Raw genomic sequence first — 13,616 nt, 5'->3', positions numbered from 1 at the left:
CTGTAATTGTGAATGGATCATAATGTTTTAGGAGGCAAGCTAAATAACTTTATTGAAATCATTGCAGGAAGGGATGGTCAGAACTGTGTTTGAATATATCTTTTTTTTCATAATTTATATATTGCTCGATTGCAGGGGAATAAAACCCTCAAACTGATTAACGATAAAACTGAAGCCATCTAAGTTGGTGCCTATCGCCACCTCCTGTGGCAGCGAGTTCCGCAGGTTGCATGAAGAGGGGCTTTCTTTATTTCTGCTCTTGAATCTTCCAACATTCGGCTTCATCCGCTAGTTCTAGTGTTAGAGGGGGAGGAAAACATTCTTCCACCCACTTCTTCCATGCCAGGCATAATTTTACAGGCATCGATATCATGTTACCACTTACCCCAACAAGCACGTTTGACTCGTGTAAACTGTTTTGCGAAGCACATTCTACTAACATGCATTTTCAGTGCACACTTTCCCCCTTATACACTGGTACTTTGGTTCTCAAACTTAATCCGTTCCAGAAGTCCGTTCCAAAACCAAAGCGTTCCAAAACCGAGGCGCGCTTTCCCATAGAAAGCAATGCAAAACGGATTAATCTGCTCCAGACTTTTAAAAACAACCCCTAAAACAGCAATTTGACATGGATTTTACTATCTAACGAGACCACTGATCCATAAAACGAAAGCAATAATCAACGTACTGCAGTCACACAATCAAGCAATCAGTAGCCGGACCGGGTTCCACACAGCCACGAAAACAAAACAAAAAAAGAGCTGCAAAAACAAAAACGCAAAATAAATAGCAAAAACAGGCAGACAGACCTCAAAATGGAAGCGTGGCACTCACATCAAAAGCATAACACTCAACACGGAGCACATTCAGCTTCCGAAAAAAGTTCGCAAACCGGAACACTTCCGGGTTTGCAGTGTTTGGGTTCCAAGTTATTTGAGAACCAAGGTACCACTGTATGTGCATTCGGAGAACTACACTGCCAGATTCAAATTTCGATCCAGCAAACTTTTTTTTTTGGGGGGGGGGGCGGCACTAGGATGGAGAAGTTTGGCCTTTCCTGCGATTGTGGATTCACACAACTGGGTGCAGAAGGGACTTAGAGACCAGCCCCCAGTCCTCATGCGTGCTTCTGGCTTGCCTTTGCTAAAACAGTTTTTAATTAAAAACCGCAATGCTAAAGAAGCTCTAAACCTTTAAGCGGCTTTGGAGCCCGAAAGGGACCCCGTCTGGCCCAGGCCTGGGGACTTGACGGCCTCCGTCCCTTCTGAGCAGATTGGCAAATTTGTGTTTACGGGGAGATTACATGCTGATCAGCACAGGCTGACAAGAAATGCTTCGGGGGGGGGGGGAGCGAAGTAGCTCGTGGGTCGCACAGCCTGGGCGCTGGCTTCCTGAGGTACAGCCAGGGACACCCGCATACCCTCCAAAATTAATAATAATAATAATAATAATAATAATAATAATAATAATAATAAATTATTTATACCCTGCCCATCTGGCTGGATTTCCCCAGCCACTCTGGGCAGCTCCCAACAGAATTAAAAGCACAATAAAACACCAAACATTAAAAACTTCCCTAAACAGGGCTGCCTTCAGATGTCTTCTAAAAGTCAGATACAGCGGTACCTCGGGTTACATACGTTTCGGGTTACATACGCTTCAGGTTACAGTCTCCGCTAACCCAGAAATATTGCCTCGGGTTAAGAACTTTGCTTCAGGATGAGAACAGAAATCGTGCTCTGGCAGCAGCAGGAGGCCCCCGTAGCTAAAGTGGTGCTTCAGGTTAAGAACAGTTTTAGGTTAAGAACGGACCTCCGGAACGAATTAAGTACTTAACCCAAGGTACCACTGTAGTTGTTTTATTTCCTTGACATCTGATGATTTATGTATGATGATAAATGTTAAAAGTGAAAATGAATCAAAAAAATGTTTTAAAAAAGATCATAGCTGAGTAATTATTTATTGAAACTTAAAAGTGAATTTCTTTTTCTGTTCCATTATTTGCTGATGTCTTGAGAGTTAACTTTGATGCGCACTACTGTATCCCAAAGGATTATTGAATATTTCTTTTTTATATATATAAGCCGTTCCATTTCAAAGTTAAGACCTTTTTGTATCGGACATTGGCTCAGGATTTCAGTGTTTAATCTAGGGAAGGGTTTGTACCAACACCTGACCAATGAGGAATTTGTCAGCAAATGGCAGAAAACCATGGCTAAAAAAGCCATCTCTATTGGTCTGTTCCCCCTCCCCCAGTGTATTACCTGGGTTATGAAGGTGCCCAAAAGATTTTAAAGCAAAGATTATGGGACAATGCACACAGTGACTTGCGAACTCGATCGCACGCAGTCTGTAGTCCGCTGGCAGTAGGAGTTGAATATGGGTATGTCTTTAAGTCAACATCTTACATTAAAAACCTGACAGTACCAAACTACCGAAGGCTTTTCACCAAAGCTAGACTAAATGTATTTCCCTCTGCAGTGTTGGATGGCAGGTTGAGAGGAGTTCCCTACCAGGACAGACTTTGCTCGTGTGCTCAAGACATCGATTCCATATTTTGCATTGCGCAAAATATGAGCAGGCCAGGGCTGAACTGATATTACCCTTGCTGGTACCTTTCCCGGGAAAATCAGAGGCTCACTATGTCAGGTTCCTATTGGAAGACCGGACAAATGCTAGAACATTAGCAGTGGCAAAGTTTTTATCGGTGGTTGCAAGAACAAATGAGCCCTATATTCTAAACAAAATGCTTGTTTAACCTGGAGGAAGGCTTGTCTGAATTGTGTATTGATTTGTAATGATTTGTTGGGTCTCTGGATCGTAATAAAGATTGATTGATTGATTGATTGATTATTATAAGGCGTGTGGTCTTTGTTGTACATTTCGTCGCTGCAAACCGCCTTGCAGCAATATAGAAAAGGCGCCGTGCAAATTAAAAGTGAAATGGAAATGATAGGAAACAGCAGCTCTTAACATCCATCAGGATGATGGAAATCGCGGCGTCTCCGGAATCTGCACCAGATATACTTCCTCTCGCTAAGAATAGCCTGGTTTTGGCATCTGTTCCGCCGAACCTCATTATCTGCAGCAGCAGGTGGATGGGAAAGCAAAATTAGCTGTGCTCACTTTGCCCCTTCCCTCCCCAGATCCTTTGCAGTTTCATCCTGCCCACATCTCTGTATATTTCCAGCAGCATAAGCAAAACCGACTTTGACGTCAGATGCTGACAAAATGCCTGAAACTCCATCTTTGGTGGAGATGGAGCAACAGGAGCATTCCTGGTGCTGAGTCAGGCCACTGGCCCAGCCTGATTGGCAGGCTGTGGTCATTTCCAAAACAAATACAGTGGTACCTTGGTTGTCGAACTTAATAATAATAATAATAATAATAATAATAATAATAATAATAATAATAATTTATTTATACCCCGCCCATCTGGCTGAGTTTCCCCAGCCACTCTGGGCGGCTTCCAATCAAGTATTAAAAACAATATAGCGTTAAGTATTAAAAACTCCCCAGAACAGGGCTGCCTTCAGATGTCTTTTAAAGATAGGATAGCTACTTATTTCCTTCACATCTGATGGGAGGGTGTTCCACAGGGTGGGCACCACTACCAAGAAGGCCCTCTGCCTGGTTCCCTGTAACTTGGCTTCTCGCAGCGAGTGAACCACCAGAAGGCCCTCGGAGCTGGACCTCAGTGTCCGGGTAGAACGATGGGGGTGGAGATGCTCCTTCAGGTATACAGGACCAAGGCCGTTTAGGGCTTTCAAGGTCAGCACCAACACTTTGAATTGTGCTCGGAAATGTACTGGGAGCCGGTGCAGATCTCTCAGAACCGGTGTTATATGGTCCCGGCGGCCACTCCCAGTCACCAGTCTAGCTGCCGCATTCTGGATTAATTGCAGTTTCTGGGTCACCTTCAAAGGTAGCCCCACGTAGAGCGTGTTGCAGTAGTCCAAGCGGGAGATAACTAGATAACTAATCTGTTCCGGGAGGCCGTTTGACTCCCGGAACCGTTTGAAAACCGAAGCGTGACTTCCGATTGAGCGCAGGAAGCGCCTGCAGCTGATCGGAAGCCGCGTTGGACGTCTGGCTTCCGCAAAACGTCCGCAAAACAGAACACTCCCTTCCAGGCTTGCGGCGTTCAGGAGCCAAGCCGTTTGACAACCAAGGTACCACTGTAGAGCAACAGTCCATTCCTCAGGATTCGGAATAAAGGGCTGATTTCAATAGGAACCTAGGAGAGGAGCTTTTTAAAGTCTGATTTACACCTCCAGCGCTCCTCTGCTGCCCCCTTGCCTTTTACTGTCCTACGAGGTGACCCCACCGCCCTCCAGGGGGTAGTACTGCTCACTTTAGGAATGCCTACTCTAACCATTACACCACACTGTCCGTCCAGACACATTTCCATGCATTACGCTGAGATTCACCTGACATGTTCTCCATGCACATGGAAAGTTATAAAGGAGGGTAAAAGAAGAAGAGATAGATAGGTTGAAATTCTTGTAGGATGTGATCCATGAGAGGCAGTCAAGTACTGCATTCCTGGTAACGCTAGAGAAGACATGTGAGGGAGTGTTTGGTCCAGCCAGTTGAAACTTCCTGTTCCTCCTGGCTGGAGCATCCTTTCTTTTGCATGTGATAGAAGGTGGCCGTCACCTAACCTGTCCAGGTAACGAAAGGACGAGTCACGCAGACCCTTTCCTCTCTTTTTGACTTCTTTCTTCATTTGACCAGCTTTTAGCTAGGACTGCTCTGCTAGCTCTCAGCTAGCAGAAGCACTGGGATTATTCCCCCATATGGGGTAGATCCACATGTACATATTTGTAACTAAGTCTGCCTTCAGGAATCCAACTGTGAACTGATGTGAGTCAACTTCTTTTATTGACTTTGAATAAGATTGCGGCTTCTTTATTCTTTGAAGAGGGATTCAAGAGAACTTACCAGGAATGTACAGTTCAATCTGAGACAGGTTGAACTGTATAAAAGCGAGCGGCTCACACAAGCCTGCAACCAACTATCTGCTGTGCATGTAAAAAGGGGAATGTAACTCTGCTACTACTCTGGGACGCAGGTGGAGCTGTGGGTTAAACCACAGAGCCTAGGACTTGCCGATCAGAAGGTCAGCGGTTCGAATCCCTGCGGCGGGGTGAGCTCCTGTTGCTCTGTCCCTGTTCCTGCCAACTTAGCAGTTCAAAAGCATGTCAAAGTGCAAGTAGATAAATAGGTACCGCTCCAGCAAGAAGGTAAACGGTGTTTCCGTGCGCTGCTCCGGTTCGCCAGAAGCGGCTCAGTCATGCTGGCCACATGACCTGGAAACTGTACGCCGGCTCCCTCGGCCAATATAGCGAGATGAGCACCGCAACCCTAGAGTCGGCCACGACTGGACCTAATGGTCAGGGGTCCCTTTACCTTTACCTTTAACTCTGCTAGTCCAATTAGGAAGGATATTGATAAACAATATATCCTCCCCTGCCACCCTGAAGCTCCCCACAATTCTTTGGAAGCTGAATTTTGCAAGCAGAGCAACCTTGCACATTGTTAAAGGGGGGCTGGAGTCATGACTAGAGAGGAGCAGCGTTCTTAAGGAAGGGCTTTTGCATAATTCCAGATAAACTTTTAAGTGAAAGCATCTGTTCTTCTCTCACTCCCATGAGCCAGATGGAAAATTAACAAAGGCTAAGGTGTCTGTTTGTTCAATTTGGCTGAGCATGCCTTAAGAGAGATACCACGGAGGCGGTGGCAAGACTGAAAGAAAGGCGATGAAACAGTGAAATGAATTCTGCTTTTTCTCCCTCCCTCCCTGGGAGAGCCAGAGAGAGAGAGAGAGAGAGTCTATGTCCCTAATTAAGGATTTACCCAACGTCTCTGTTACAGCCACCGCACTGATCAGGATTAATATCCCCCAAATATAAGCGTTTTAAAAACACATCTCAATGTGTATTTACTAGAAGAGCATGCCAGGAGCTTCCTAAAGACCCAACACATTTACCCCCACCGCCGCTTTAACGTTCACCAAGTGATTAAACACCACCCAAGGAAACTAAAGGTAAAAGGTAAAGGGACCCCTGACCATTAGGTCCAGTCGTGGCCGACTCTGGGGTTGCAGCGCTCATTTCACTTTATTGGCTGAGGGAGCTGGCGTATAGCTTCCGGGTCATGTGGCCAGCAGGACTAAGCCGCTTCTGGTGAACCAGAGCAGCGCACGGAAACGCCCGATGGAGCGGTACCTATTTATCTACTTGCACTTGGACGTGCTTTCGAACTGCTAGGTTGGCAGGAGCAGGGACAGAGCAACAGGAGCTCACCCCGTCGCAGGGATTCGAACCGCCAACCTTCTGATCGGCAAGTCCTAGGCTCTGTGGTTTAACCGACAGCGCCACCGCCGCTTGAATGTTCACCAAGAGATTAAACACCACCCAAGGAAGCTAAATATCCTGCAAAACATCATTACTATCTGTGTTGTGTAGTGGTTAGATTGTCGGGCTACGACCTGAGAGAGACCAGGGTTCAAATCTCTTTACTCGGCCCTGAATATCCCAGGGGGGGTGGCTTTGGGTGTGGCCAGCCTCTCAGACCCACCTACATCACAGGGTTGTGGACAAAAATGGCAAGAGGGGGCTTGCTCTTCAGGTTAATGAAAAAAGCGAGCGAGAGTTGTTTCATGATTTGTTATTGTCAGTTCAAAGCAGTCCTTGGCAGCTTGGCCGGGGTGTGAGACATCTGCCCAGGCGTGTTTCTGGTGGCAGGCATGCACACCCAGAGGTGCAGAATGCGAACCAGTGCTTATCGGCTGCTGAGCGCAATGGGATTGACTCCCATGCAGAGTTTCACAGCTTTCGTTGTGAAAATCAAAGGGGGGCGGTGCAAGGTGGGGTGGGGTCTGAACCCTGAAGGGCAAAAGACGGGATTGCCCGCTAAGCAGATTTAAGCACATGCTTAGGGGCAGTAGCACAACAGGGGCACGAAAAGGAAAAAGGAATATATATATATTTGGAAAGAATTAGACATTTGCAGACACATGCGGCCCTCCAGACCTTGGTGTCTGGGCCACAAAACTCTCCCAGGCCACACTCCTCACCAACCTCCCACAGAGCTGTTGTCGGTAAGTGTAGACAATACTGAGCTAAATGGGGCAATGGTCTGATTCAGTAGATGGCACTTTCTTAATTTCCTATTTAAATTTGGAATCACGAAGACTGGAATCTTACAGTACATCACCTAACAGTATGCGGGTGGTAACACCTAACAGATGTGGGTGGCGCTGTGGTCTAAACCACGGAGCCTCTTGGGTTTGCCGATCAGAAGGTCGGCGGTTCGAATCTCCACGACAGGGTGAGCTCCCGTTGCTCTGTCCCAGCTCCTGCCAACCTAACAGTTCGAAAGCACGCCTGGGCGAGTAGATAAATAGGTACCACCGTGGTGGGAAGGTAAACGATGTTTCCGTGCGCTCTGGTTTCCGTCACGGTGTCCCGTTGCGCCAGAAGCGTTTTAGTCCTGCTGGCCACATGACCCAGAAAGCTGTCTGCGGACAAACACCGGGTCCCTTGGCCTGAAAGCGAGATGAGCGCTGCAACCTCAGAGTTGCCTTTGATTGGACTTAACTGTCCAGGGGTCCTTTACCTTTACCTAACAGTAAGGGAACTCCTATGGTTGGGGCAATCTGCTTTGCTGGCAGATTTCCCAAATTCAGTCCCCAAAAGCATCTCCGGGGGCTGGGGGCTGGAAATATTTCCCCTGCCTGAAACCCCCGGAGAGCTGCTGCCAGACTGTGTCAACAATCCTGGCGCCATTCTTTGTGTGCCTCCTCCATGTGAGGTCCAGATGTTGGCAACACAAGAGCAGGGCCTTTTCTGCAGTGGCTCTGCCATTTGTCGAATTCTCTCCCCAGAGTGGCTTGTCTGGCTCCTTCATTATACACCTTTAGGGAGCAGGCAGGGCTGGATTTAGGTTTGATGAGGCCCTAAACTACTGAAGGTAATGGGGCCCTTTCTATCTCCAGCTGTCCTTTGGCAACAACAAATAGTTGCTTTTTTTGTGTTGAATATATGCTATATGGTCATTTATGGACCTAATAGGTATCTAAAGCCATTTGCACATAACAAATAGGAGCTTACACAACACAAAACACTGTTGCTGGATGTAGGTTTTATTTTATTGGTTTTTTATCTCATATTTCGGAAATGTACATCCACGTTGTTTTTCCCTTTAAATTTTTTGGGGGGCCGCCAAGAGAGTGGGGCCCTAACCTATAGCTTGCCTAGATTATACGTAAACCTGGCACTGGGAGCTGGCAAAAACATTCCTCTTCTACCAGGTTTGGGGGTGATTAATATTCTGGAAGGGAGGGCTATTGGTTCGCTTTGTTTACGTTCTTGTTTTTATTCTGCACTTTGTGTTTTTATGCTTTGGACTGCCCTGCCATCTTTGGATGAAGGGCGGTATGCAAATCAATAATAATAGGTGGAGCAGTGACTCAATATAAGGCACCTGTTAAAACCAGCCCTTTATTCAGAAACATGAGGACTGGAATCTTGTTTCTGTTTTAGAGGAAAGACTGCAGCTCAGCGCTGGAACACCTGCTATGCCTGCTGAAGTCCTGGGTTCAATTCTCAGCGGCATTTCCAAGTAAATTTGGGGAAGGTGGCCTGCCTGAGACCCTGCAGAGCTGCTGCCCACCCGTGTAGACAGTATGGGGCTAGATGGACCAATAGTCTGATTCAGTATAAGGCGTCTTACGTTCCAACTTAAAACCAGTCCTGTATTCGAATCCACAAGGCCTGGAATCTTACAGGGAGTTTCCAAACAGCGAAGTAACTCACACAGCTTAGCGCTTCAGCACCTGCTTTGGGCGCAGAAGGTGCCGGGTGCAAATCCCGGCATCTCCACGTAAGCCGAAATCCCAGAGAGCTGCTGCCAGCCAGTGTAGACTGTACTGAGCAAGGCGGACCAGTGATCTTCAGCTTAAGATGGCTTCCCACCCTTTTGGTCCCTCCAAAGTGTCATGCATGCTGATGATAATACAGCGGTACCTCGGGTTAAGTACTTAATTCGTTCCGGAGGTCCGTTCTTAACCTGAAACTGTTCTTAACCTGAAGCACCACTTTAGCTAATGGGGCCTCCTGCTGCTGCTAGAGCATGATTTCTGTTCTCATCCTGAAGCAAAATTCTTAACCTGAAGCACTATTTCTGGGTTAGCGGAGTCGGTAACCTGAAGCGTATGTAACCTGAAGCGTATGTAACCCGAGGTACCACTGTATCTGACGTTTAGAAGACATCTGAAGGCAGCCCTGTTCTCATCCCCAAGCAAAGTTCTTAACCCGATGTATTATTTCAGGGTTAGCGGAGTCTGTAAGCTGAAGCGTATGTAACCTGAGGTACCACTGTAATAATAAACAGCCAGAAGGAATTCTAGATCCCATCCTTACCTGCCGAGTTCTGCGCCCATGGCGTAGAAGTCCTCAAGGACTGCATCCCTGCGGGATCCCTCAATCCAGTACTCGTCCTCCGGAGGCTTTGAGGTGGGCATTTTTAGGGCAGAGGCGAGGGTCCTTCCCAGAGGCGAGGAGGCTGGCTTTTCGCTTGGCCCTCTTAAAACATCGCAGATGGGCAGGCGGGGAGGGAGCGGCGGAGATGGGAAAGCAATTTCCAGGATTATCCGGGGAGGATCAGAATAAACGTCCTCAAATCTCCCTTCCTCCGCTTCTAGCTCCACACAAGAGGGTGGCAGGTGGGCCTCTGCTGCGCTTCTCCGCCGGCTGGATGGAGCCCCTCGGGCCGCCTCACACGCTCCTTGCACGCTCCTTACACGCGCGTTTTGCACGAGGCCCCCAGCTGCCTCCTGCAAAAAAAAAAAAGGCAAGCGAGTCTTTGCCTTTAGAGATACCCCTTGAGGTTTTGGGGTGCCTGAGAACCCCTGCCCGCTCTTTCACTCAGGCCTGGGTTGGCCACCTCCTCCAGTTAAGGTGATAGGGTGTCTTCTGCTTCTTGACAAAGTCTCCGCCTTTTTCTACATCATGGGGATCACCTTGAGGAATAATAATAATAACAATAATAATAATAATGTACCAATCTGGCAGGGACGCAGGTGGCGCTGTGGGTTAAAGCCTCAGCGCCTAGGACTTGCCGATCGAAAGGTCGGCGGTTCGAATCCCTGCGGCGGGGTGCGCTCCCGCTGCTCGGTCCCAGCGCCTGCCAACCTAGCAGTTCAAAAGCACCTCCGGGTGCAAGTAGATAAATAGGGACCGCTTACCAGCGGGAAGGTAAACGGCGTTTCCGTGTGCGGCTCTGGCTCGCCAGAGCAGCGATGTCACGCTGGCCACGTGACCCGGAAGTGTCTCCGGACAGCGCTGGCCCCTGGCCTCTTAAGTGAGATGGGCGCACAACCCCAGAGTCTGTCAAGACTGGCCCGTACGGGCAGGGGTACCTTTACCTTTACCTTTACCTTTACCAATCTGGCAGAGTAGGACAAGTCAAGTTATTCCTGTTCCTCTGGCTCCTGCCCCAAACCACCCTCCCTGCAGCCAATGCAAATATTTTTAGGTGGGGGGGGGGTCTAACCCGGAGAGGAACGCTCCCCCTTCCCACTCCAGTTTCAAGATTTAAATCCAGGATTGCTGCTGGGGTTGGCGTGGGAACGCTTGTTTTGCCAGGTGCCCAAGAAAAAGATACGGCCCTTGCTTGCTCCTCTCCAGTAATTATAACAGTTACAGCATCTATATTTGGAAAATAAACCCCACAATATCAGCATGGAGGTGCCGGCGGCTTTCCAAACCTGGGCTGCAGCTTTCCTTTCGGTGAGGTTCAAGTTTCACATGGCGGAGTGCAATTTCTCCCTCCGGAGATGTCCTCCGCTCCTGCTCTGGTGGACGATGCTCAGAGGATGCTCAGAGACCACGCCCGGGAGAGACAACATCCCGGTGACCTCTATTTGAGAAAGTGTGGCTTGCCAGATTCAGCCTCAACTCGGCTCGCTCCTGCCACCCAAAGGCGCCTGCGTTTCATTGCCACTTCCTCTGGCACTCCAAAGCAGAGATGCTGCAGCATAAGGAACTCATTCCGTATCCAGCCAAGTTGGGGGATCAGGGAATCGTACCATTGCAGAGTTGGAAGGGAGCACGAGGGTTATCTACTCCAACCCTCTGCAATGCAGGAATCTTTTGGGACTCAAACCCACGACCCTGAGATTAAGAGTCTCGTACTCTACCAACTAGGGACGCGGGTGGCGCTGTGGGGTAAACCACAGAGCCTAGGACTTGCCGATCAGAAGGTCGGCGGTTCAAATCCCCGCGATGTTGGGGTGAGCTCCCGTTGCTCGGTCCCTGCTCCTGCCAACCTAGCAGTTCGAAAGCACGTCAAAGTGCAAGTAGATAAATAGGTACCGCTCTGGCGGGAAGGTAAACGGCATTTCCGTGCGCTGCTCTGGTTTGCCAGAAGCGTCTTAGTCCTGCTGGCCGCATGACTCGGAAGCTGTACGCTGGCTCCCTCGGCCAATAAAGCGAGATGAGCGCCACAACCCCAGAGTCGGCCACGACTGGACCTAATAGTCAGGGGTCCCCTTACTCCTTTTACCTTACTCTACCAACTGAGCTATAGCAGGTTTAACCTGACTGTATGCTTGTGAAACATGGACCACTTATAAACGGCAACTCTCCTTTACACTTCCTGACATTACAAACACCAGAAGACCCAAAGGGGCTAGCCCAGCCCATCTAGTGAAACATGGACCACTTATAAATGCCATCTCCAACTCCTCGGAAGCTTCCATCAACGGTGTGTCAGAAAATTTTTACACATCACTTAGGAAGACCGGCAAACTAATACCAGTGTCTTGGAAGAAGCAAAGATCACCAATGTCGAAGCAAGGATTCTTCAACATCGACTTTGTTGGACCGGTCATGTTGTGCAGATGCCTCTTACTTGCCTCTTCTCTAAACTAAAAAAGCAACCCTGTGTCAGGAGGTTTTTAACATTTCATTTTTAAAATTATGCTTTAGTGTGTGTTGGAAGCTGCCCACAGTGGCTGGAGCAACCCAGTTGGACACGCAGGGTATAAATAATAAAATGATTATTATTATTATTTATTATTAATATTAAGATTGCCGGAAGAAATATCAACAACCTCAGATATGCAGATGACACAACCTTGATGGCAGAAAGTGAGGAGGAATTAAAGAACCTTTTAATGAGGGTGAAAGAGGAGAGCGCAAAATATGGTCTGAAGCTCAACATCAAATAAATGAAGATCATGGCCACTGGTCCCGTCACCTCCTGGCAAATAGAAGGGGAAGAAATGGAGGCAGTGAGAGATTTTACTTTCTTGGGCTCCATGATCACTGCAGATGGTGACAGCAGCCACGAAATTAAAAGACGCCTGCTTCTTGGGAGAAAAGCGATGCAAACCTAGACAGCATCTTAAAAAGCAGAGACATCACGTTGCCAACAAAGGTCTGTATAGTAAAAGCTCTGGTTTTCCCAGTAGTGATGTATGGAAGTGAGAGCTGGACCATAAAGAAGGCTGATCGTCGAAGAATGGATGCTTTTGAATTGTGGTGCTGGAGGAGACTCTTGAGAGTCCCATGGACTGCAAGAAGATCAAACCTCTCCATCCTTAAGGAAATCAGCCCTGAGTGCTCACTGGAAGGACAGATCCTGAAGCTGAGGCTCCAATACTTTGGCCACCTCATGAGAAGAGAAGACTCCCTGGAAAAGATCCTGATGCTGGGAAAGATGGAGGGCACAAGGAGAAGGGGACGACGGAGGACGAGATGGTGGGACAGTGTTCTCGAAGCTACCAGCATGAGTTTGACCAAACTGCGGGAGGCAGTGGAAGACAGGAGGGCCTGGTGTGCTCTGGTCCAGGGGGTCACGAAGAGGCGGACACAACTAAACGACTAAACAACAACATTATTAAAAGGGCTCGAATTCTGCCAGTTTTCTTCCTAGGGAAATTGCTTTATGTTCTATAAATCATCCAGCATCTAGCTTTGCGGAGATGCCCTTGTGATCAGGTGCTGTGGCAAATCCTACTCAGCCTCCTCTTCTCTTCGCTTGGGCGTCCTCCGGGCAGTCGCTGGTCTTTGAGCTGCCCCCCAACCACCCCAAAGAGAGGTGCTTCCTCACACTGCCCCACAGGGGCCTGGGACTTGTCTGTCCATTCCCAACAGCAAGGGCTGGCGGACTGGCTGGCTGTGCTGCCTCACCCGCTTGCTTGCTTGCTTGCTTGCTTGCTCCATGGCCGCCTCAGCCCCTGCACCCAGCACCCCCTGGCCAAATCCAGAGGCACCATTCGCCTGCGGAGCTTGTAGCCAGGGGTGCTGCAATAAACAGCCGTGCCAGCCTTTCATAGAATCATACAATCATAGAGTTGGATGAGACCACAAGGGCCATTGAGTCCAATCCCCTGCCAAGCAGGAAACACCATCAGAGCACTCCTGACATATGGTTGTCAAGCCTCTGCTTAAAGACCTCCAAAGAAGGAGACTCCACCACACTCCTTGGCAGCAAATTCCACTGTCGAACAGCTCTTACTGTCAGGAAGTTCTTCCTAATGTTCAGGTGGAATCTTCTTTCTTGTAGTTTGGATCCATTGCTCTGTGTCCGCTTCTCTGGAGCAG

The 13,616-nt window shown here is 48.5% G+C and overlaps 1 protein-coding gene across 1 annotated transcript in view; it reads right to left on the bottom strand.

Annotated features, from left to right (window-relative positions):
- Nucleotides 1-10,991, bottom strand: part of LOC307207098 (calcium/calmodulin-dependent protein kinase type IV-like) — a 40,711-nt gene extending 29,720 nt beyond the window's left edge. The window contains exons 1-2 of the mRNA XM_079960825.1: nucleotides 10,775-10,991; nucleotides 9,429-10,027 (exon numbers count right to left, since the gene is read on the bottom strand). Of these exons, the coding sequence (XP_079816951.1) occupies nucleotides 9,429-9,529 (101 nt within the window). The 5' untranslated portion in view covers nucleotides 9,530-10,027; nucleotides 10,775-10,991. The remainder of the gene's footprint in view (nucleotides 1-9,428; nucleotides 10,028-10,774) is intronic.
- Between the last annotated feature and the right edge of the window lie 2,625 nt (nucleotides 10,992-13,616).

Source organism: Podarcis cretensis, assembly GCF_951804945.1.
Source record: "Podarcis cretensis genome assembly, chromosome: 18".
Classification (NCBI taxonomy): Eukaryota; Metazoa; Chordata; class Lepidosauria; order Squamata; family Lacertidae; genus Podarcis; species Podarcis cretensis.
The sequence above is the reverse complement of the archived record's forward strand: the minus strand, read 5'-3'. Positions and strand labels throughout refer to the sequence as shown.